General features: G+C 40.3%; 1 protein-coding gene and 1 non-coding gene across 2 annotated transcripts; both read right to left on the bottom strand.

Annotated features, from left to right (window-relative positions):
- Window positions 1-13,075: 13,075 nt before the first annotated feature.
- On the bottom strand, window positions 13,076-15,626 carry LOC111197794 (arogenate dehydratase 4, chloroplastic-like). The gene has a single exon (XM_013817370.3). It carries the CDS (start codon window positions 14,563-14,565, stop codon window positions 13,291-13,293), a length of 1,275 nt encoding a protein of 424 aa, XP_013672824.1. The 5' UTR covers window positions 14,566-15,626; the 3' UTR covers window positions 13,076-13,290.
- A 3,420-nt stretch (window positions 15,627-19,046) lies between these two features.
- Window positions 19,047-20,562, bottom strand: LOC106377190. The gene is made up of 4 exons (XR_002657141.2): window positions 20,078-20,562; window positions 19,859-19,985; window positions 19,648-19,775; window positions 19,047-19,569 (listed from the first exon to the last, which is right to left on the bottom strand). It is a non-coding gene; the product is annotated as an uncharacterized LOC106377190 (transcript).
- Between the last annotated feature and the right edge of the window lie 4,224 nt (window positions 20,563-24,786).

The raw sequence follows: 24,786 nt of genomic DNA, 5'->3' as shown, positions 1-24,786 counted from the left end.
TTTATTTTTCCGAAAAGTTTTCAAAAAAAAAGTCTTTTGGTCAAACCCTAACAAACTGAGATTTCCCCAACTCGGTAATAAGAAGAACTTTACGGGGTTGGATAGATTTTATTGTCACCCTTTGTGTTTAGAGGGAGAAATCGCGAGCTCGTTTTAGTGCTCTTCCTGTGGAAGAAGGTCGCGACTAAGTTTTCGATTTTGTTGAACACTACGGAGTTTCCGTAAGCATTGGCCATAGGAGCAGTCAGTGCTACGAGTTTTTCTTTCATATATCCAGACATCGTTTCGATCAAGCGTTTTGTGGCCATGAGTAAGAGTAATCCGTAACCCCCCCCCCCACCCCTCCTAGCGCCAAACTGTGGGAACCGAAATTCGCACCGTCGATTTACGTTAAAATTAGGAAACTAGGAAAACCCTAATTTCCCAGAGGTCCCGGATCTCTGCGAGATCCAACGACAAGTGACCAAATAGATGCGAAAATCATGAAAAGATAACAAACGAGTTAAGAGAAAACAGTAGATCTTATTTCGAATCCGCGTAAGAGCGTTGCGATCATAACAAGAGATCATAAAAGCTTTTGCCGCAAATGCTGTCAGCGAGTTACCTAGTTCTAGCGGTCTAAAAGCTCAAACCTAGTTGAGTCACAGCTCGATAACAAAAGACGAAAAAGATACAGAAAAGGTTTTTGATTGATTTCGGACTGAACCTTGTTAAAGGCTGCCTACGTTCCCCTTTCGAGGATCAAGCCGAACGTAGTTCAATTAATAGAGCTGGACAAGAGATCGAACTGCCTGGACGAGTTCGTCTAGTAATTGAGTGCCAGTCATAGAAACCGAACTTGTCGAGAATAAAGCCTAAAGTTTCTAAGTGCAGAGAATTCTGAGTCTAAAAAGTTGTTCTTGGTGCCTCTCGCCTAGGACTCCTTATATACTTGCTCCTAGGTCAGTTTACGCTTTTCCCCTTCTGCCCTTAAGCCGTCATAGCTTAAAAATGGAGATATTCCATTTTTCCAGATCTTCGTGATTATCTTCGGAAACTTCACATTTATCCGCGGAAACTTGACATTTATCTTGCCTTACGAACCAAGCATAAACTGTCATACGGCTTATAGTCTTTTGGTTAAAAAATTGTAAGTGGGCTTCGAGCTTCGTCTCAGGTCTCTTAGGGCCGTCTTTGGCTCGAAACGTTTATTACGGTTTCTTTGATAAAAGAAAACTTCCCGCGGTTTTTGTCGTAAAGTTTGACTGATGACTTCGCGTGACGGTAAACATAGAATGATTTAGCCACGGTCTATGGGAGATAGCATTTAAAGATTAGAAGAGAATGCATGTATTCGTGTCGTATCGATGTTTTCGGAAACCCCGATCGCTACATAACGACCAAACCGTGTGCATCCTCGGTCGCTACGTAGCGACTAAGCCGAGTGACCGAGCTTGGCTCGAGCTCAGTCGCTACGTAGCGACCGATCCGTGTGCGTGCTCGGTCGCTACGTAGCGATCAAACCATGTGCGAGCTCAGTCCCTACGTAGCGATTGAACCGTGTGCGAGCTCGGTCGCTACATAGCGACTGAGCTTTGGCTCGAACTCGGTCGCTACGTAGCGACTGAGCCGTGTGCGTGCTCGGTCGCTACGTAGTGACCGAGCCTTGGCTCGAGCTCGGTCGCTACGTAGCGACTGAGGCGTGTGCGTGCTCGGTCACTACTAGCGACCGAGCTTTGGCTCGAGCTCGGTCGCTACGTAGCGACCGATCTTTGGCTTGAGCTCGATTGCTACGTAGCAACCGAGCCGTGTGCGTGCTTGGTCGCTACGTAGAGAGCGAGCCTTGGCTCGAGCTCGGTCGCTATGGCTTGTCCGTGGTCCGATTGCCATACTCGAGCTTGTCCGTGGTCCGATTGCCATACTCGAGCTTGCCCGTGGTCGGTTCGGATACGTGTATGTTCCCTTGGACAATCAGTATTTGGTTCGATTGTGATTTGAACAAGATTTTACCGCGAGGCTCTTCGTAAAGAATCGTTTTACGAAGTATAACTTTCGTGAAAAATGTGCATGCTGATTTTTATGAAGATTTGGATGTTAACTTCGTCGTGACCGTTTTTGACCCCAACAGCAGCTTCTTCTGCCCATATAAGTGGTCTCAGATGTTTGGAGTCAGCATTGTGTGAGGCCTCAGATTTGTGCACTCTCTCCTTAATCGGTTCTATCTCAACTACGTACGCTGGTAGCTCGTCCAACCATGAGTGTTGATCGAAGCAAACGGGTGGGTGTCGATTGATGATGGAGTGTGGGTGTAGATCGATGCTATCTGCTGATTGTCGATTGATGCTAGCGTTTGGTGAAGTTTCCAAATCTCCTCTCGAAGTATGCTGATCGTCATCAAGCTTCTTCTCTGAATTCTGATCCATATCCTCAAGCTATTCCTCCAGCTCTAAGAAGTCTTCCATAGTGACTTCTTTTTCTACATCGTGGATCGACGTTGAGGTTGTACCGTTGGTAGATGTTGAGGTCGTACTGTCGACCGATGTTGAGGTTGTAAGTAGACGTTGAGGTTGTGCTGTCGATCGACGTTGAATTCGTGCCATCGATCGGTATTGAGGTCGTGCTATCGGTTGACGTTGAGGTCCTACCGTCAGTCGACGTTGAGGTCGTGTCTTCAGTACCAGCTTCCTCTACTCTGCTCAGCTCTCCACACACATGTTGTTCATCCCTTTTTGCCATAATGTCGTCGAGCAGCTGTACTGGAATAATATACTCCTCATCTAACGATGCCAAGAACCTGTTCCATTTATCATTTTTCTCCTTTTCTCGAGTTGCTTGAGCATCATCAAGAAATTTGTAAAGGAAGGCTCTTTCAATGTCATCCCAGCTGGTTAGAGATCCGGGTTGTAGTTGATTGAACCAGCTGAATGCATCCCCAGAGATAGAATACGGGAAGATCTTGCAGAGCATGTGGTATTCAGACACTTCATTCTCCTCACTCCTTGACACGAGATCCTCCAGCTCTTCGATGTGGTTTCTGGGATCTTGGTGAGGAAGACCTTGGAAGGGGTCTAGACCTACCCAATCATACCACTCTCGGCTCAGGCTAAAAGTGGGTAAAATCCATGGTCTATCACTTTGGTGTTCCACTGACGATTTTGAACCGTCTTCTAGGTGAATCCGGTGCATGCACAGATCTGGAGAAATGCCAGGAATATCTCCGAGAGAGTACCCAAGGGCTTTCCTGTATTTGCGTAGTTTATATAACAATAATGCAAGTTCTCCGTTTGTGAGGTTGGCGTTCACGATTACTGGGTATGAATCTTTATAGAGAAAAGCATATTTGAGTCCAGCGGGCAGCTGTTTAATCTCAATCTTTGGTGCCTTTTCGGGATCTTATTCCTTCAAGGGTGATGGTTGTCGATCGACAGCTTTTATTAAATATCGATCGACGTTGATTTCCAAAGCGTCATCCTCTATGTCATCAACGCTCGCTGTCTGCATGCTCGCTTCCATTAATCGTGTGTATTCTTCAGCTCTACTGTCGACACTGAATGTTTCTTCTTCACTAGCTGTGTGTACTTCCTCCAGGGGGTCGTCTGAGCACATGTTTATGAAAGATTCTTCAGCATATTCACAGATATCGTCCACGTAGGAAATCCGTTTATCGATCAAGGGTCGTCTTATCAGGTTATCCATGTCGAAGGTCATCGGAATGTTTCCAATGTTTAGACATATCCTACCTTCTTTGACATCGATTATCGCACCTGCAGTAGCTAGGAATAGTCTACCTAAAATAAGGGGGTCCTTTGGTTCATTCTGGTATTTCAGTACCACGAAATCCGTTGGAACGTGACAGCCGTAAATTCGTATTGGCATGTCGTCAAGCACTCCCTCAGGTAGTCTAACGGATCTATTGGCCAGAACCAAAGTTATTTTGGTAGGTTTGAACTTATCGTATCCTAGGGATATTGCGACAGAATGTGGCATGAGGTTCACGCTGGAACCTAGGTCACAAAGGGATCGAGGAAAATTTTTGTTCCGTTTATTGCAATCCAAAATAAAACTACCCGGATCGGGTCTCTTGATCAGGATCTCGCTTTGGATTATTGCACTTATTTCCTCTGAAACCATCATGATGTTGCGCTCAGCGGCTGGAAAACTGTTGGATACCATATCTTTTACATATTTTTTTATTGAAGGTGATACTTTTATTGCATCACTCAATGGCATCTCCAACATGATCTTATCAAATACTTTCTTGCAGATCGCTTTATCTAGCTCTCGCTTAGTCTGCGTCTTGTTAGGAGGGAAAGGTGGTAGAGTCCTATTCACTCTTTCTATGGCTGGTTCAGCAGGAGTCGAGAGTCGATCGACATTGCTTCCATGGTGTCGATCGATATTCACAGTGGTTTGTCGATCGACGTTTGTTCTTTCTTGTGGATCGATTTCGACATCTTCTTCTAATTCTCTTTCTTCCTCCTCGAGGTCGATGGCCTCTTTCTCGGTGTTGGGACGTTCCCTCTCTGGAGGTGTTTCTGACTCGGTATCGGGATCATCGAGGATTATAGGGGTCGACCTATTTTCATCGGCTTCCTCAACTACAGCATGTTTCTCTGTGTTGTTGATTTCTATTTTGCTCGGAATGAGGCGTTTTCCGCTTCTCAAAAAAACGGCATTAACTTGACGTTTCGGATTCGCGTCGGTCCGCCCAGGGTGACGTCCTGTCTCTCTTTTGATGGCGGTTGCATTTTCTGTGACCCGACTGTCCAGTTTCTTAATGTGTTCACTCAAAGTGTCGAACTTCCTCGGCAGCTAATTGAATATCAAGTCTATCTTTCCGTCCAGGTCAGTGGCCAATTTGGGATTTCCCGTGAAAGCTTGGTTTAGCCTAAATTTTGCTCTGCCTCGGCGTGATCCAACAGTAGCATCATAATTTTGGGTAAAGCTATCGGGGTTAGGATACCTATTTTCCAAGGTTTGGCTATCTATGAAATCTATTTGCTGTTCAAGTTCAGATAGGGTATCATCATCAATTAGGTAAATCCCAAATTGGTTATGTCCCTCAAAAGCAGAATGGGATGAATCTAGATGTTCTTTAATGTCGGGTAAAGGTGACTCATAACTGGGTCAGCTTTCCTTCCTAACTCTACGTCCATCATTTCGTAGGATCTACCCGTAGCTATATTTTTGATCAAACGCCTTGCTTCTTCAGGGTTCCTGGTACTGAAATTCCCTTCACTAGCTGTGTCAAGCGTAATTTGGTAATGAAGATTAATATCTCCGTAAAAGGTATTAATTAGTTGTGGCTCTGAATAGCCATGATGGGGGCATTCAAGTTGGTAGCTCTTGAATCTCTCCCAAGCGTTTCTGAACGATTCCCGTGGACCTTGACGGAATGTGGAGATTTTCTTCCTTACATCCCAGTAGTGCGCCTCATCGAAGAATTGATTGATAAAGGCACCCCTTATCTCCTTCCAACAGGTCAAAGATCCTGTTGGTATTTGGTCAAGCCATTTTCTGGTGTTGCCTTCTAAGGAAAATGGGAAGAGTTTACAACGATTGTATTCATCATCCATTAATTCTTCTAGATACTCGATGTGATCGTGCGGCCGCTCTGAGATGGTCCCACGGAAAGGGTTTTGACGTACCATAATCAAGTGTTCGGGACTGATCCCGAATTTTTTGGTATCATCTTTTGGTAGTCTAACTGCGGACCTATTGGAATAGGTCCTTCCAGGGTTTAAGTAGTTTTGCAAAGGCAATTTCCATTCATTATCTCTTTCTGAGATAAATTTAATTTGAACAGGGATTGCAGTCCCCTGTTCATTCATAATTTGGTTATTTGCGTTGCTTAGTTGACCTTTAGGTTCTCCTAGGACTACAATCTCATTAACATTATCGGTAAGAGAGTACTTACCTGCTTCCGGTGGGGTGTTGTTGATCGATGTTCGATGTGCGTCGTCGACCGATATTGCTGTCGACATGTCGCTCGATATTGCTCTCACTTCGTCGATCGATGTCCGGCCAAAATCCATGTTTTCCATCTTGAAGCTCTTGTGTCAGCAGGAAAAGAGAGAAAAAATTTAGCAAATTTAGTAACAAAATCTAGATTAAATTCTAAACGTAATCAAATGGTAATAAGAAAGAGTCCCCGGCAACGGCGCCAAATTTGATATCACTCAAATTACCCTAAGGAGTGAATTACTCTCTCAAATAAGAGGTTTGGATGTAGTACTTATGGATCGAATCCACAGAGATTCTAGGATTACACAGTAGATTATGGTCTTGAAATAAATCTAGATTAATTGGTTTAGACGTTTTAAAGCAGTAAATGGATTGATGAGCAAGTTTATTGCTCGATTGATTGTTTTGAAGTTGTTAACAGTTTATTGCTCGATTGATTGTTTTGAAGTTGTTAACAGTTGGTTGAAGTAGCTAGATTCAGGTATATTCTCAAGTATGATAACTAAAACTTAACTTGTAAATCAGAAGTTTATTAATATTAATTGTTCTTTGAATTCAGACGAAGGTACAATCTATTTGATTGTCTATTCTGGATCTCGGATCTCAACTCTCGTATTTTAATCACGAGAAAGTGTCGATCGATAATTCTTTGTGAATATCGATCGATACACCTTTCGAGATATCGACCGACAGGGCTATCGCTGCGTCGATCGATACTTCTTCCAGACAGCTTTACGGATAAGTTTGATTTGTATTCTCCAACTTACTAGACCAACTCTCGTTTGTATCTAGTCAGTTAGATCATATTAGTTGTTTTCAGGTATTGGGTCAAGCAATGGCTTGATCCCAATTAATCCTAAGATCTAAGTTTAAAGGGTGATCAATCCTAAACATAGCTTTAAGAACAACTAGATCAATGAACTATATTTCTAAACATCCTAACAATTGTTGTGTCAGTATTACATTTAACAACCCATTTGAGAAACCTAAATCTAACAGTAAGGACTACTCAGACATATTCATGAAACTCATAGTTATGATGGTCTGAATAATACTTAGATAAATAATAGTAAAAATTAACAGAAATATGAAAACAAGGGAGTTCAAGATCTTCTCTGTTTTGCAGTAGATGATCTATCTCTCCAACTAAGCTCTCTTTCAATGGTGGCTTCTTGCCTCTTCCAAAGTAGGTCTAAAAGATCTCTAGGCAAGTCTGCCTCTAAAATGATACAAAACCCTAATAAATAGTCTAACAGGCAGCGAGAGACTAATGATGTAAATATTAAGACTTTTGTGAAACTTCAAATCTTCTAATTTGTCATAAATTCTCGGATGCCTTCATAATCGATCGATGTGAGGATCCCAACATCGATCGATATTCGGTGGTATCTGTCGGTCGATATTGAATTGCGACCGTCGACCATCTCTTGCTTCCAGCGAAGCTCAAAATATCTCCAAAAAGCTCCACATACATCATTTCCCTCCAGATAGTACCTGAAACTGTAATTACTCTAAATAGACTCTATATAGTAATAATATATCTTAAAACATTCATAAACCATGGTTGAAAATGGGTAAAATCCATGGTCTATCACTCTGACCTGATGGAACATTCTCCTAATGTCCTCTTCAGTCTCCTTAGTCTCTCTGAAGAACATCAACAATCTGTAGGTAAAGTAAGCTTCCTCGAATGGTTTCTCCAGTGGAATCCTAAGGACTCTCTTAAGAAAACTTTCCATCTCCTTCTCATTAGCTCCCCTCTTCAGATGCTTAGCAACCTTTTCCTTTCTTTTCCTCAAGGTTCTCCCCATAGTAGCCTTATCAACTTGCATAGGTTCTGGTGCATCTTCTGAATGTGTACTGGTGGTCTCTGGTGGGTTAGCTAGTTTTGGTTGTGGCCTGAGTGCATTGATTCGTGCGATGTCGATCTTTGGCATCTGCACTCGGAATGTGAGAGGTGCTCGTCGATCGATGGTTGCTGGAGGTTGTCGATCGGTGGTGGTCTCTCGTTGTCAATCGATGGCTGGCTCATTATGCCGATCGATGTTGACATGAAAAGGGCTGGGTGGATGTGGGTGTTTTGCTGCGAACTCCTCGTGGGTCATGATTCTCATGACATTGCACGATGCAACCAACTCTGTAGGTTTCGTCGATCGATGCTCTGGAAAGCTTGTTGATTGGTTCTGGTTGAAGTTCGTCGATCGATTTTTGAAGTCTGACATCGATCGACACCAATTCGATCCGCCAAAACTCATTAAACTTTCTACTTCGAAATCTCCTTCTTGGAGCTTCTCATGCTTCACCACTTGCCAGAAATCATCATCTATGATGGCATTAATGTGGTGCTTCATTACATCATCTCTTATCCCCCTTGCTAAAGCTTCTTGCCTCTTAACAGCTTCTCCTATCTGAACAACCTGCATCTCCAGCTTCTTCACATGAGTGCTCAAAGTCTCAAACTTTGTGTTCAGGTTGTTGTAGACAGAATCAATCTTTCCATTGAAATCCACTGTCAGGTTCTGCTGTCATTCAAGGACCCGATCAATCATTGCTTCTATTTTGCTCTCCTGAGTCTGTGGTGGTGGTTTCTGGTAAGATGAGTTTCCATTACTCATGTTGTTGTTGCTGCTGTAGTTGTCGTTGTAGGGTTTCTGGTACTGCAAACTCTGGTTGAAGTTACTCCTCAGTCCATTTCCATAGAAGTTTTCGTTTCTACTCTGGTTTCCAGACCTCTGGAATCCAGTTCCACTGATGAAGTTCACATCCTCCTCTACTTCTGCTTTATCCTATGTATCTACAGCATCTGCATCCTCTACTAAGCAAACCTGCTTCCTGAGAAGCTTGTGAACACTGTCCAACGTTGCTTTCACCTCGTCCATCTGCTCCTTCCCAAGGATAGCTGCAGATTTCCTTCTCTCAATATCAGTGCTTTTGGTGCTATTGTTGGATACCAAGTTCTCAATAAGTCTCACAGCCTCTTCTGGATTCCTAGTGTTGATGTTCCCTTTGCTAGACGCATCAAGAGCCATATTATACTGCACTCTGATGCCTCTGAAGAAAGTGTTGAGCAGCTGCACTTCATTGAATCCATGGTGTGGACAATCTCTTTGGTAAGATTTGAATCTGATTCAGGAGCTTTTGAATGACTATGTAGGCTCCTGCGTAGATGTAGCAATCTTGCTCCTCAAGTCTTCAGCATGTTCCTCATCAAAGAAGTTACGCAGGAATGCGTTCTTGATGTCGGCCCAGGATGTAAGAGATCCTGGTGGCAACTGCTTAAGCCAATGTGAAGCCTCTCCAGCAATTGAGTACTTGAAGACCTTGCAGAACAGGTAGTCCTCAGGGACTCCATTGACCTTGATAGCAGATATAAGATCCTCGAACCTCTCCAAATGGTCCATAGGATGCTTGTGAGATAACTCACAGTAAGGTGTATGTCCCACGAGTGTGTAGTACTACGGCTTCAACTCGAAATCGCCTCTCTGGATAGCTGTAGGACGAATAGCTGATCTGTTGGCATAGAACTTATCTGGACGGTTGTAATCAGCCAACGTTCTGGATCGAGCAGCCTCATCTACAGGTTGAGCAGCTCCTGGAGCATCAGTATCGGGCTCTGGGATTACAGTCCCATGAGCATCTATCCTCTGACCTGCTGCATTACGCACATGGCCCTCATGGTCATCCAGGTCTCCATTCTCATCTCGTACGAGAAGTAAAGTTGCAACCATTACTCGCGGCTCGGTATCGATCGATGTTCGCGATGAAGTATCGATCGATGTCAGATGGAAGATATCGGTCGACGGAAGAGTAGCTTTGGTCGATGGTGGTGAGCGAGTGTCAATTGACGAAATTGGTGTCTGGGTCGACGGTGGTTGGCAAGTGTCGATCGACAAACTAGTGTTGTTGTCGATCGATGAGGAGCGTCTTCCTTTGCGGATCGAACGTTCCAAGCTTGCAGGATCTGATGAGAATAGCAGTGGCGTTTCCTTGTTGCTTCTGGTACTGCTGGGTATGCACCTGAAAAGACAAGAAAAAAAATTTATGTCAGAAAGAGGTTTAAAGAAGTAACCTAGACTAAATCAGACTAGATCTATAGGCGATCAAAGCTCCCCGGCAACAGCGCCAAATTTGATCTTACTCAAATTATCCTAAGGAGTGAACTACTCTCTCAAATAAGAGGTTCAGTTGTAATACTTAGGCATCGAATCCACAAGGAGGTAAGGAACCTAATAAATCTAATCAGAGTGATTAAGCTAGATTGATTATGTTTAAATGTAAATAGCAAGTTGTGAGCAAAGTAGTTTCTCGGTTGGTTTGATTGGGGTTTTGACACTTAAATGAAATAGCTAAACTTAGGGTTTCTATTCAGGTAATCAGGATTATAATCCTACAGATGCTTAACAGTTGTATTCATGATATTATAGAGCTCAATCACTTGAGAACAAACCGATCGGAGTTCGCTTTCTAGGTTTGTTTATTGACCAGATCTAATGGTCTCAATAGTAAGTTGGACCAATTAGAAAGTGTCGTTCGATGATTCTAGAGGAATATCGATCGATACACCTTTGCACCGTCGATTGATTATTCCTAGGAATATCGATCGGCGCACTCTTAGTCAAGCTTTACGTGCGGTTGAATAATGCTCACTAGGCTTACTAGATCAGCTTTCGCCTTACTCTAACAATCCTAGCTCAATTAGGACGGATTCAGGGTGAGATTCAAGTGTTAAGTTGTGCTTACAACTCCTAGGTCAAGGTTCTAGCTAGCTAAACCAGAAACATGCATTAATGACAATCCTATTGATGAATATCACAACTAGCAATCTATAGTTGGGGCTAATCCCTCATAACCTATTTGAACCCTAAACCTAACAGTAGAATTACTCATACATAGCTAAGCAATTCATAGCAACAATAAGGTATAAAAACTGCATAGATATAGAATAGATAATAATGAAGTTCCAATCACAAATCTCTCTAGATCTTCTCTCCAACTCTACTAAATCCTAGAAAACCTTTTGTTGTGAAAACAAGAGAACAAGAAAGCACACTTTGCCTAAAAACACATTGGCAAGCTATAAATATTAGGTTAAGAACTCGTCAGGAGCAATCTTGTAATTTGGTGAAGTCTTTGACTCTAACTCGGCTGGAACCAAACGGGCTTCTGCGCGCTTCGCTGTCGATCGATGTCACAAGGCGTGCATCGATCGATTATTTCCTCTGAATGTCGACCTCTGGTCTTGCTCGATGGTCAGCTCGGATGTTCTCTCCTTTTATCTCCAAAAAGTTCCAAAATCATCACTTTCTTCCAAATCACTCTCGAACCTATAAATATACTAAATAGACTCTAAAACATAGTATTTATTTAGTTATTAAAACACTTATAAACCATGGCTAAAAGTGGATAAATTCCATAGCCTGTCAGAACTCCGGCTCAGCCCGTTGACAAACCCCACCAGGAGGCCTAACTGGGACCCGCGGCTCCGGGGGAGGAACTTCCAACCTGCATTGGTCTGACCAATACACAGTGGTTTCCTCGTAGCTAATGGAGAACAACAACTTTATTTTTGGTCATTATAATTAATTACACATCACCTTTATGATACTTAAGTATTTTTTTCATTTATCGTTTTAATCTTTATAACTTTGTATATCATAAATTTTTCACATTTATTTTTATAAATTCAAATTTTACACATAAAATTAAATAAAAATTTTAAAATAAGATTTATAATATTTTAAAGGTAGAATTAGACAACAAGAATATTACAAAAAAAACCTAATAAGGAAAAACTTTTAAAAAAGATAGATGAAGACATAATTATTACACAAATTTAATTATTACAACAACATTAATAGTCCAGTAAATTAGCTCTGGAACCTCTAAAATATTTTTCAAAAAAATTGTGTAACCGAAGATGAAGCATTACAAAATAATTTTATGAAACAATGTGGTATTTTCTTGTAGTTTAATATTTAATTATGCATTTTTATTTATAATTTTGTATTTTAGTGTAAGATTTTATTAATTAATATTACTGTGATATTTTTATATATCTGCTAATTATTTACAGTTATTTTATGGATTTATATTAACTATGAAAAATATAAGGATCATAGTGTAAATTAAAATACTTATGAAATTAAATTTTAATTTTCAGTTTTGGAGAAGAAAAGCTTGAAATTTCAAATATAGAATTTAGCAAATTTTAAAATAAAGAATATTTTTGAAAATTCTCTAAGAATATACTATACTTTTGTCCCCAACAAAAATTGGTCACAAAGCCAGATTATTAGGGTTTGCGCCATTAATCAAACAATTTTAGACGCTCTCTACCAATCAAAAAACAAAAGTAAAGCTCACGTAGGTCCTAGATGAATTATATAATGTTTATGTCGTTACTATTCAAATTTGACAACAGAAAATTAAAATACTCTACCCTAACAACATCCATGTAAGTTTCTATGAAATTGTGTTGCCAAATTACTTGTGACGTACCTAGAAATCAAACGGCAAAGGTGGTTGGTTTGCTTCAAATCAAACCCATGATATTTTACACGTGATTTTGACTTGTATTTTTTGTATTATAAATACATAGAAATTTACAGGAAACTTTCACTTGTTCTTTTAAAAATAATATCCACTAGTTCACAGCAAATACTCTTAATAATATCCCTACATACTTGTCAATACTGAAAAAAATATTTCAAGTACAGCAATGGAAGCTTCTTGTCTGAATAGAACTTCAAACAAAAATTTGTCTTCTTTGAACAAAATAAAATAAAAATAAAATAAAAATAAAAAAATTATCTTCTAAACAGTTAATTTTTACTTCTGTAGAACTTGTCAATACTGAAAAAAAATATTTCAAGTACAACAATGGAGGCTTCTTGTCTGAATAGACCTTCAAACAAAAATTTGTCTTCTTTGATCAAAATAAAATAAAAATAAAAAAATTATCTTCTAAACAATGAATTTTTACTTCTAAACACAATTCTTTTCTTTGTTGGTTACAATCGAGTGAACTTACAAAATAGGGATGATAAGCTGGAGTTTTATCAGTTGCGTAAAGAAAATTTAGCAACTAATTTTTGTTTCAGGCTTTTTTGAATTAAAAACAAAACTTACAAAATAAAATCAGTGAGAGATGTCGTAACATTAACGTCCATCACTTTAAGATATCTCGTATGTAATAACATAAAAGATAAAATAGTTTATATTCTCCTAATGAGCACGTGAAAACAAATTCTAATTGTTCGTTTAATTTCATTGTATATTACAATTTTCACATAAAAAGAAATTCTAATTTAATAAACTTATTGGTGCGTTTACTTTATGTTCAATGAGTCATGCATCTTCGGTGGGTGACATGGACCATGGCGTCATATCCATGGGGTAACATCCCAGCACCCTTAGGAAAGACGTGTACTCCTGAACCTCTGAAAGCGCGTTCTGTGCACGTGTTTCTGCCATGGACGCCTCGAAATCAACGTAGAACATATACTCAAAATTCTTCGCCGTCCCGAAGCTCCCGTCTCTGACAACCCTGAGAGGGCGGTTGTGGTGCGGCCGCGACTCGATCTTCGTCAAGCTGATGTTTCGGAAAGCGAAGGCCGAGAGGACTTTGAAGAGGACACTGGTTCCTTTGTGTTCTTGAGCCGCAAAGACGATGCTAGTTTTGAAAGGCCTGTCTGTGCGTGGTATGATTGGTTCACGCGCCAACATCAGGAACCGCGTGACGTTTCCTTTGTCGTCTTGTATTCCGTCAGCTAAAATCTGGAGGTTGTAGAGCTCCGCGGCACGTGCGCTCGCCACAGCTGCAGTGTCATGGAGGTTATTTGCGGCTATATACTCGGCTGCAGCCGCCGTATCGTGGAAGGCCTCACGTGCCGCGCGTGGGGTGAGGTTGTCGAGTGATCGTTCTGTCTGAGCCAGCGCCTGTGGGTGAGATATCACTCGCGAGACGCAGTCTGTTCGGACACCCGGAAACGCGAGGAGACAATGGTGGACTGGAATCTGAACTTCGCCCACGATGTGGAGACGGTGACGGAGGAGGAGATCGTAATTCCGGTGGATTGAACCACCGAGTGAATTCTCCACGGGAAGAACGGCTCTATCGGCAATCCAAAGCTCCACCGCCTGAAAAGCGACGTCGAATTGGTCGCATGGAATGGCTTCGCAATTTGGATATGCTTTTCCGGCGGCTGCCTCTGAGTAAGCTCCGGGAACTCCTTGATAAGCTACTCGGAGGTTAGACCCATGCAACGGAGCCGGAGATAGATCGGTGATCGTTAACGGTTGAACCTGGGATAGTTTTCCGTTGGTTGTCTCGACGTGAACGAGGCTGAGATCGACGGAGCTGTTCTTGTGACCATTAACGACGGCGATTTTGTCAGCTAAACCACCGGGATCTTCTACGGAAGCAACTTTGCTTGCTAAAATGGCGCATGAGCTTTGCCAATCTGTTCGGCTCACGGAGACGCCGTTGCGGAAGCTGAACCTCTTCGACCTGTAACCGCATAGGAAATTCACGTGCTTTGACATCGCGTTGGTGGAACGTGCAGTACTAGCCGTCAGATTTGTTGATCGGAACTTGAGATCCCACGACGTAGCGGCTTGCATTTTGTTAATGATGGTAAGATGACAATATGAATTTAAGAGTAAACCGACGGCGTATTAACGATATTAAAGTTTTGAAGCCTTGAGTTGTTTAGTATGAAAGAGAAGCTCAAGCTGAGAGAGAGTTGAGAAGATGAATAGTGGTCTTATATAGGCCTGGGACGGATCGGGTATCCGGGCAATTTTAAGATATCCGGATCCTTATTCGGCGGATCCATAATTTTATTATTCTTATCCGGATCCGGGGTTCGCGGATATCCGGGTGTCGGATATCCTTCTAAAAATTATAATATCCGGCGGATATCCGGATCCGGATTTGAATCCTTAAAATAAAGAAAAAATAATATTAATATATATAAAATATTAACAATAATTTAAAATAAAAAAATATATAATGTTTTTAATTATTTCTATGTATAATATTACAAAATTTACATAAAATTTATATATACTATTATAAAAATGAAAATATATTAAATAAAATTAGTTTTTATATATAGATATTACTATTTTTGAAATAGTTATTAATAAAATTTACGGATCCGGATATCCAGACTAAAAAATCAAAATATCCGGATCCGGATTCGGCTTTGACGGATCCAACATTTTACTATCCGGATCCAGATTCGGCCTCTCCGGATATCCGGATTTTCGGATCAGATCTGGATCGGATCACGGATCGAATCCGAATCTCGGATAAAAGTTCCAGACCTAGTCTTATATAACATATTAAAACTAATTGAAGAAACTTTTTTGCTTAGAAAAAAAAGTCTTGAAGCATTGTTAAGGAAATTCCGTAAAATTCTTCACCTACCACAAGGGCTATTCCTGAGAATGTTAGGCCCTGAAACCTAATTACTTATTTGGTCCCCAAAACTATGGGACTTTAAAATGTTATGAAAAATAATCGATTTGCACACCTTATCTACATCTAATGCGTTACCAACACCAACATGCTATTTAATTATTTTTGTTCAAAATTAACCCTTAATAGTAATATAATTGAAGAAATTGCAGCAGCGTTGAAGAAGCTCTGTGATGTTCTTAAGGCAAAAAAAATGTTCCGAAAACAGAAGAGTCGAGTGTTTTGGCTGAGAGAAGGGGATAGAAATACAAAAAAATTTCATGCCTTAACAAAGCAAAGGAGAGCAAGGAATAAAATTACGCAGCTCCTAGATGCAGATGGAAATATAGTCGAGGATGAAGAAGAATTAGTAGCCATTGCTACTAGCTATTTTAGGCAGATCTTTGAATCGTCTAACCCATAGGACATTGAAGAGGCACTAGCTCAAGTTCCTACGACGATCACTGGGGAAATGAATGATAACCTTACAGCTCCGGTATCGGAATGGGAGGTCAAATCAACACTTCTTGCTATGCATCCAGAAAAGACCCCAGGACCAGATGGGATGACTGCGCTTTTCTATCAGAAATTCTGAGATATTGTAACAGAGGATTTAACTCTTATGATTAATAAATTCCTTATCGAGGGAACGGTGGTGAATGGACTAAATGATACAGATATATATGTCTCATCCCAAAGACGACCAAGCCTAATGATATGGCTCAATTCTGACCCATAAGCTTGTGTAATGTCAGCTAGAAAATAATTTCGAAGGTCTTATGCCAGAGATTAAAGAAAGTGCTACCAGGCTTGATTTCAGAAACCCAGTCAACCTTTGTTGCTGGAAGTCAGATTTCAGACAACATTATGATTGTCCAAGAAATGTTCCACGCGCTGAGAACTAAACCAAGTGGACGCAGTAAATAGATGTCAACTAAGACGGACATGAGCAAAGCTTATGACAGGATGGAATGGTCGTTTATTGAAGCTGTCATGCGTAAAATGGGTTTTTCAGAGACTTGGATCACCTGGATAATGAGATGCATTACGTCGGTGAAATATAAGGTGCTTATGAATGGACAGCCAAGAGGAAATATTGTTCCTGGTAGAGGCCTACGGCAAGGAGATCCTTTGCCTCCTTTCATTTTTATTCTATGCACGGAAGCGCTCGCTAGCCTTCTCAATCATGCAGAGAATCAAGGGAAGATAACGGGGATGCGTGTCACACGCGCGTGCCCTTCGGTATCCCACCTTCTATTTGCTGATGATAGCCTTTTCTTCTGTAAGGCGGTGCCCCGTGAATGTGAAAAAGTAATGAAAGTAGTCAGGAAATATGGTAAAACATCAGGCCAATGTATCAACTTTGATAAATCGTCTTTACTCTTTGGTAAGCGGATTAATGCAACCACCAGCCAAGAGATCAAAGATGCACTTGGAATACAAAATGAAGGAGGACTGGGAACCTACTTAGGTATCCCGGAAGACATTTGTGGCTCTAAGTGCAAATTGTTTGCATTTCTCAAGAGGATAAGTTGATGCACAAAGTAAATGGATGGACATGTAGATGGCTCTCGAAAGGAGGGAATGAAGTTTTGATAAAATCTATTCTGCTAACTCTTCCGACTTATGTCATGTCTACTTTCCTGCTCCCTCTGGAGATATGTGAAAACCTGGCTAGTGCCATCGCACAGTTCTGGTGGAGTTCAAATCCACCAAAAAGAGGAATACACTGGGTGAAATGGGAAAAAGTATGTTTACCAAGAGAGGAGGGTGGGATTGGGTTTCATATGATCCATGAGTTCAATCTGGCATTGTTGGCAAAACAATTATGGAGGCTAGTTCAATTTCCGGACTTATTGGTTGCCCGGGTCTTGAGGGGAAGATACTACAAATTAAGTTCGCCACTAAGAGTAAGCTCTGCTAGTAGCCCATCCTATGTGTGGACAAGCATTTCTGCTGCAAGGAAGTTGCTACTACTGGGAATCAGACAGAAGATACACTCAGGTTATGACGTTTAGGTGTGGGAGGATCCATGGATCCCAATGACCCCAGCGAGGCCAGCTATCCCTGTTGCGCCAGTTATGCATCCTAATAAGAGAGTCAATGATCTCATTAATCAGGCAGCGAAGGATTGGGATGTTGGACTTTTGGAAAACTATGTCAATCTTGATGACATACCGCTCATAAGAAGTTTGGCCATAAGCTCAACTCATCGTCGTGATACCTACTGCTGGAGCTACACAAGGAATGGCCAATACACTGTTAAATCTGGATATTGGGTGGGCCAGAATTTATTAAAGACGGAGGAAGAGAAGGAGGTCTTGGAGCCGAGTATCACCAAGCTTCAAGCATTTGCTTGGAAGTTAAAGGCGCCTACGAAGATATGTCATCTTATATGGCAGTTGTTAATTGGTCATGTGGCAGTAACAAGGAACTTAACAAGACGCAATATGAGATGTGATAACTACTGCCCAAGATGCGGAGATTTAGAAGAATATGTAACACATGCCATTTTCGAATGCCCGCCAGCTCTACAAGTTTGGTCCTTATCAGCAACTCCAACAAGCCCAGATGTATTTCCAGTATCAAGTGTCTACACAAATATGGACTACCTATTCTGGAGGAAAAAACAGTATTATCGAGTCGGAACAAGATATGGACCATTTTCCTTGGATAATCTGGTATATCTGGAAGGCTAGGAATGATAATCTGGTATAACTTTGGAGTTAGTTTGATAAGCAGAAAGTGAATGTCAGGCCTGGTTTGATGCGAACAAAGTGGTACAACCAGTGGTACAAGATAACAATATGGAGAATCCCCAAGTCATAAGCTTGAGTAATATATGCTTGTTAGATGGATCTTGGACAGCCTCTGTCAATTATAGTGGATGTGGATGGGTTTGGATGGACGGTAGTGGGAACACTCAGCTCATGGGGATAAGAAATCTCACTCGACGCGAATCAGCCTTACATGCGGAAGTAGAAGCACTGCAGTGGGCGATGGAAAATATGTTTCAGCACTCAACATGTCAGAGATTTGGGACAGACTGTAAGGAGCTGATTGCAATGTTAAAGAAACCTCATGCTTGGCCAAGCTTTGCGACGGAATTGGAGAGGATAGAGACGCTACATATATGGTTCCCGAATTTCAACATCACTCATATTCCACGAGCGCGCAATCAAATTTCAGATTTTTTAGCTAAGACTGCTAGATCTTTCCATAGGAAGTTACATTTTATTGGTTGTTTTATTCCGGTCTGGTTATCCAGACAACCTCAAGTTTGACGTAAAAAAAAAAATAGTAATATAATTTTTTAAGGCCCAAAGCGTATTATGGCACGGCCCTGCCTACCACCTTCTTTTTAGTTTCTTTATTTTTGTATTTTCTGTATTATGTTGTTTTTTTTGTGTGGATATTTCAGTCGTTCCGAAAACTATTGCGATGGAAAAAAAATGATGAAATGTATAATACCACAGGTCTTTTATTGAAACAGCATAATAACATTTTTTAATTTAAATATTTTATTTAATCATTCCAAATGGGCATAAGAGCATCTTTATCCTAAAGACTCAATGTTGGTCTCTAAATAATTTTTTAGTGTTTTTAATTAGTTAAAGTGAGGTTAGAGACTTAACTAAGAAACCCGAACAATAATCGTCTCCATTGCAAGTTTCTTATTTAGGGTTTCTTAAAAAATTAAAAAAAAAAAAATTGGGTGGATCAAAATCAGACTAAAAAAGAAGAGGCAAAGCCTGTAGAAAATCATCAGAAGCTTATTATTACCTTTTTCATTTCTTCATCTGAACATGTTACTTGTCTAGTGTGGTCAAAAGCTCCTGTCAGAAGAACATAATATTCTGTACTCAATGAAAGGGAGTTCACACCCACCCGGCATGGCCCTGAAGAAGCATATTAACTTGATCATGTATCTTAAAAGTAAAGACCAAGGAGACAAAAAAAATGTTACTCTCAATATATGTTTGAGGTTTCCATTTGACACAGGTCACAGCTTGTGTGTGTCCACTGAGGACAGTAAGAGTTCTCTTAAGTGCAAAGTCTCAGATCTTTGCATCTCCATCTTTGCCACAAGTCACAAATCTCCTGCTTGGATAACTAAGATGAGCTGGTTCCCACGCGATACCACAAATCCATTTCTTGTGACCCTAAGAGAAAGTTGAATATATCTATCAGCAACACAACATATTAATATTCACAAACAATAAAGTAAATAAGATTTTAACTGCAAGTGTTTTGCCCTGTAATTCTCCTTTGCTTGGATCCCAACCACAGACTTTTCCATTTCTATCACCGCTCACAAGACACTTTGCATCTGGTGACCATGCAACTGCGAGAACATGATGCTCGTACCCTGAAGAAACGTTACAAGAACTATGTTTATTACAAGGAATCTAAGTATAGAGACATAAACTTAAAAAAAAAACATCTTCAAACCTTTTGCATGTAAACATTGGAGTTTCAGTGTCGAGATCCCAAAGCCTAACCGTTGTATCACCTGAACCACTTGCTAGTTGCTTACCGTCAGGGCTAAACGAAACACAGAGAATCTCACCATCATGACCTAGTTTTCAGACAAAGCCATCCATAATCACTCGAACCATCTCTTCTAAAATTCAAATACAAAAATCAACAAGAACATTAACATATATATACCTTCTTCTCTGTTTTTCAATTTCTGCAACTCTGCTTTCCCTTCGGAAACATTCGATTCCAAAACTATCTATGGAAGCAAACACACACACACACACAGATGGCGAGAAACAGATCGAGAGAATCGAATTGAGTCGATCAAAAGCCAATCTCACGAAGTCCACATGAATCGATCAAAAGCCAATCCTTCCTCGGCTACACACTCTACACCGACCTCAAAGTCACAGAACTCGCTTCCCTCTTCCAAGCCGACCCAGTCTCCATTCTCCACTCGTTACAAGACTCGCACTTCCGACACGCTGGACTCCATCGCCGGCTCTGTGAGGAGATCGCAGTAGGAGTCGTCGACGAAATCGAAGAAGGGAGAGAGACGGGTTTGCTTCTGAATACCCACAACACAACACGTGTCTCAAGACACCGTCTCTTCCTTCCCCTAATTAAGATACGTCTCCTCTTAATTAACCCAATTTTCTTTTTTTTTTAATTCAATTAATGCTAAGAAACGTGAGTTGTATACTCCGATAATGATGCTCTAAACAATTAGTACACGAATGATTCGGATAAAATCCGTACGACCTAAAATTGTCCTGCTAACGAAAGGACACACAGTCGGGAACTTCGCAACTTGGGACTACCAAAAGATACACAACATAATAACATAGTTAACATAGTTGGTTGTTGTTGTCGTTTATTTTATTTTATTTTTTGCTAGAAAATTTCTTGTAAATAAAAGAACTTTAGCAAAGAGTTTGTGTATTGTTCTGCTGCAAGCTTCTTTTTTTTTACCATAATTTGTATTGTTGTTTTAATATGAATCATTTCTTTCAAAAAGGTGGATATATTATGTTTTAAAAGATTGAAATATGAATATGCATTATTCTGTTGTTCAAAAAAATGATATACTCTTCATTATTCTTTTTCTTCAATACTAGTTAATTATACTTTTACAAATGATACCACTCAAATTATCCTAATGAGTGATTTATACTCTCTCAAATAAGAGGTTGAGTTGTAGTACTTAGGGATCGAATTCACAGAGAGCTAGGGAACCTAGGGATTCTAATATGATTTGTTAAGCAAAGATGTTTTAAGAGTTTTAAAAGTAAATTGCAGTTTTATATTGAACAAGTGTTTGTTCAATAGCAGGTTTTTTGGGTTTTGGTGCTTAAAAAGGAAATAACTAGACTTAGGGTTTTTATTCAGGAAATTTGGAATTATAATCCTATAGATGCCTAATGTGTTGCATGCATGATAATGTAAAGCTCAATTATTTGATCGACAAGCCTTTCGGCTCTCGCGAGCATTGACTTGTTGTTTATTAACTGGATCTATGATCTCAACTCTCGTTATATTGATCTATAGAAAGTGTCGATCGATATTCCAATGGGCGTATCGATCGATACACCTTTTGCACCGTCGATCAATTATTCAAGTGTTATATCGATCGACGCGCTCTAGTCAAGCTTTATGTGCAGGTTGAATGAATGCTTACTAAGCTCACTAGATCAGCTCTCGCCTTGCTCATAGCAAGAAACATAGCTCTATTAGAATGTTTTCATGATGAGAATTATGCTATGGCTTTTATCAATCAATCCAAAGACAGGTTCTAGGTAGCTAATCCAGAAACAGGCATTAATGAACAATCTTAAAGATGATTATCACAACTCAGCAATCTATAGTTGGGGCTAATCCCTCCTAACCTATTTAAACCCTAAAATCTAACAAGAGAACTACTCAGATATGGCTAAACAATTCATAACAGCAATTAAGTATAAAAACTTCATAGAATAATAAAATAGATATCAATGGAGTTCCAATCACAAATTATAACTTTGGATCTTCTCTCCTATCTATCAATAAAACTATGAAACACAAAGAAAACACTCTCTGCCTCTAACATGGCGGCAAAGCTTATATAATTAGGGTAAAAACTCGTCAGGGGCAATCTTGTAAAATAGTGAAATCTTGGGCTTCAAGTCAGCTGTGACCAAACGAGCTTCCTGCGTGCTTTGCTGTCGATCGACACCATGTCTTGTGTATCGATCAATTCTAGCTCTCCAATATCGGCCGATAGTCGATCTCGATGGTCATCTCGGGTGCTTGCTCCAAATATCTCCAAAATGCTCCAAAATCATCACTTATCTCCAAAACATTCCTGATCTTATAAATATAATAAATAGACTCTATAATAATATAATTATTAGTAAAAACACCTATAAACTATGGATGAAAATAGGTCAAATCCATAGTCTATCAACTCCCCCAGACTGACCCTTTTGCTTGTCCTCAAGCAAAACAAACATGCAGTCTTTCTGAAAGAGGTTTTTAAAAACAGCAGGGACTTACATGATTTAAAACTTAGAATCATCACCTCTACAAAATTGCAATCCACATCTAAGAAGTCTTAATCACAAAAGTACATCATACCATATCCTAGCTTAGCAACCAAATTCATCTAGCCAACAACTTAGCATAATCTTGTCTTTCATTCCCCTCTACCAACCTCATTTCTTAGCATAAAATAAAAGTGAAGGCTTTACCTTGGGAGTCTCGATCACAGGATTCTAGGATTTTCAAACAAGTATCTGGACCTGCAGGTAAACATTAGTTCATATCCTCTCTCTACTAATTTTCTCTCTTGGTCAAAGTATGCTTATATGCAAGATCATTAACCAAGATTGGACAGGCTTCCATGAATCAAGCCTTAATGGTAGTTGCCACCAAGTCCTGTTCACTTCTTTTTGACCTATATCCTAGGATTATTTGTGAAGCAAGCCTTAATGGTTGTAGCCACCAAGTCCTGTTCCAATCCTTTACCTATGAAATTCTTATGAAGCAAGCCTTAATGGTTGTAGCCACCAAGTCCTGTTCGAATTCCTTCCTAATAAATCTCTAATATAATATATATATGTTTTAAGTATAAAATCTATATTTCGAAAATAGAGAAATGGTGATAAATCTATATACACAAGGCTTTACCTTCCAGACTTGTTTGAAGAATCCGATCCCATGTATACCAAGCCCCAAGACAAGCAGTTGTGTCAAGTTTAGTGTTGGAGGTCAGCTTTGGTTCCTTCAAAACAATGTTAGCAAGAGTGGATAGTTGACAGGTTGATCCACTTGAGTATCTTTAGTACTATCTGCAATCAGTAAGTCTAGAATGGTGCTAAAGATTGGTTAGATATCTAGCAAAATCTATAAGTTCATAATCCCTTTCTTAACTCAATAATAACTTAATTCGAAAACATTTTAATAAGACTAATAAATAAATAAATATCAGTAAACCTCCCTCCAGACTTAAACTACACTGTCTCCAGTGTAAATTCAGTCGGAGTTATGGTTAAAAATAAATCATAAGGACTCAATGTAACAAGTAGGAACGATATACCAGACCGGAATAGATGTCGACTGATGTCAGGATGTTGATGTCGGTCGATGCAGGTAAGGCAATGTCGATCGATGTCGACTTGTTCGCATCGGTCGATACAGATGGCAATCATCTACTCGGATCTGCTTTTTTTTTATGACGTGTAATAATTAAGAACCAACACAAATAGTAAATTAATAAAAACTTAATAAATATTACCTACTAGTGGGTTGCTTCCCACTAAACGCTTTGTTATAGTCATTTAGCTTGACTTTGGAGGTGTTTTGGCTAGTAGTGTTGAGAACTAGGACTTGTTGGAAAACAAGTATCCATCTCTTCTTTGCGCTTGTTGAACCATGTACCAGTGAAGTCTCTCATTGCTTCATCCCCTCTGCGCTATTTATCCTTCATTGCTGCAGTTGTGTTTTCAATCCTCTGCAATCTTTCACCAAGACTCTCAAGGTTGAATTGATGTATGGTAAGTGCGGCGTAAGTGTCAGCTGAGATCTCCTTTCCATGGTAAGGTGTGTTGGACATGTCGGATGTCGTCTTTGGTACTAGCCGACCTCGGTTTATATCACTGTCAATCGATGTTGAATTGTGGGTGTCGATTGATTTGTTGTTGCGTATGCCGATTGATATAGATTCTTTTGGTCGACGCGCAATGTAACTCTGAATCTCCACCAACTCGCCGTGTATAGCTTCAACCTTGGAGGTCAATGCACTGATTGTAAGATCCATTGGGAAATAGATGTCATCACATCTCCCATCAAGCCTCTCCTCTATTGTTTCCAGAGCTCTGTAGATCTCTTCTACCAACTGATCTATCTCTTCTCTGGTGTGGAAATCCGGTTGAGACTTCATCGTGTGTGGGCGTGGCGGATTGGTGTCAATGCGGCCAAACGGTTGTCGATCGATGCGTGATGGCGTTTGGAGAGCGATGGTGATTGTCTGCTGTCAATCGATTGGGGTTGTCTTCTGTCGATCGATGGAGGTCGAGCAGTGTCGGTCGCGTTCTGAATTCTGGCTATGTCCTTCTTCATCTCCTCTATGCAAGTAGTTAACCAACTGATACTATCATTTAATAGATAGTAGACACCATCAAGCTTCATCTGGAAAGCTTCTTTGTTCCCTCGTGTTCACCACAGACTCCATAGAACATCTCATTGATCTAATCTTTTGTGTAGATCTGATCTCTGGTACCAACTGTGTCTGTGTGAATGAGCTAGCATGTTCAGGAAGACATATGTAGGCTGGTTCATCTCTTGAAGCTCTTTCCAGAAGTCTTCTGATATCCTTGGTGTGAACAGGAATGGTGTGTCCATCAAGATCTTTGGCAAATTCG

Source organism: Brassica napus, chromosome C3 (assembly GCF_020379485.1).
Source record: "Brassica napus cultivar Da-Ae chromosome C3, Da-Ae, whole genome shotgun sequence".
NCBI classification, from domain to species: domain Eukaryota; kingdom Viridiplantae; phylum Streptophyta; class Magnoliopsida; order Brassicales; family Brassicaceae; genus Brassica; species Brassica napus.
Note: the sequence above shows the minus strand (reverse complement) of the source record. Positions and strands in the feature narration are given on the sequence as shown.

What these genes read in the sequence shown, in the direction of transcription:
- LOC111197794 (XM_013817370.3), bottom strand. Translation starts at nt 14,565, where the DNA reads ATGCAAGCCGCTACGTCGTGGGATCTCAAGTTCCGATCAACAAATCTG.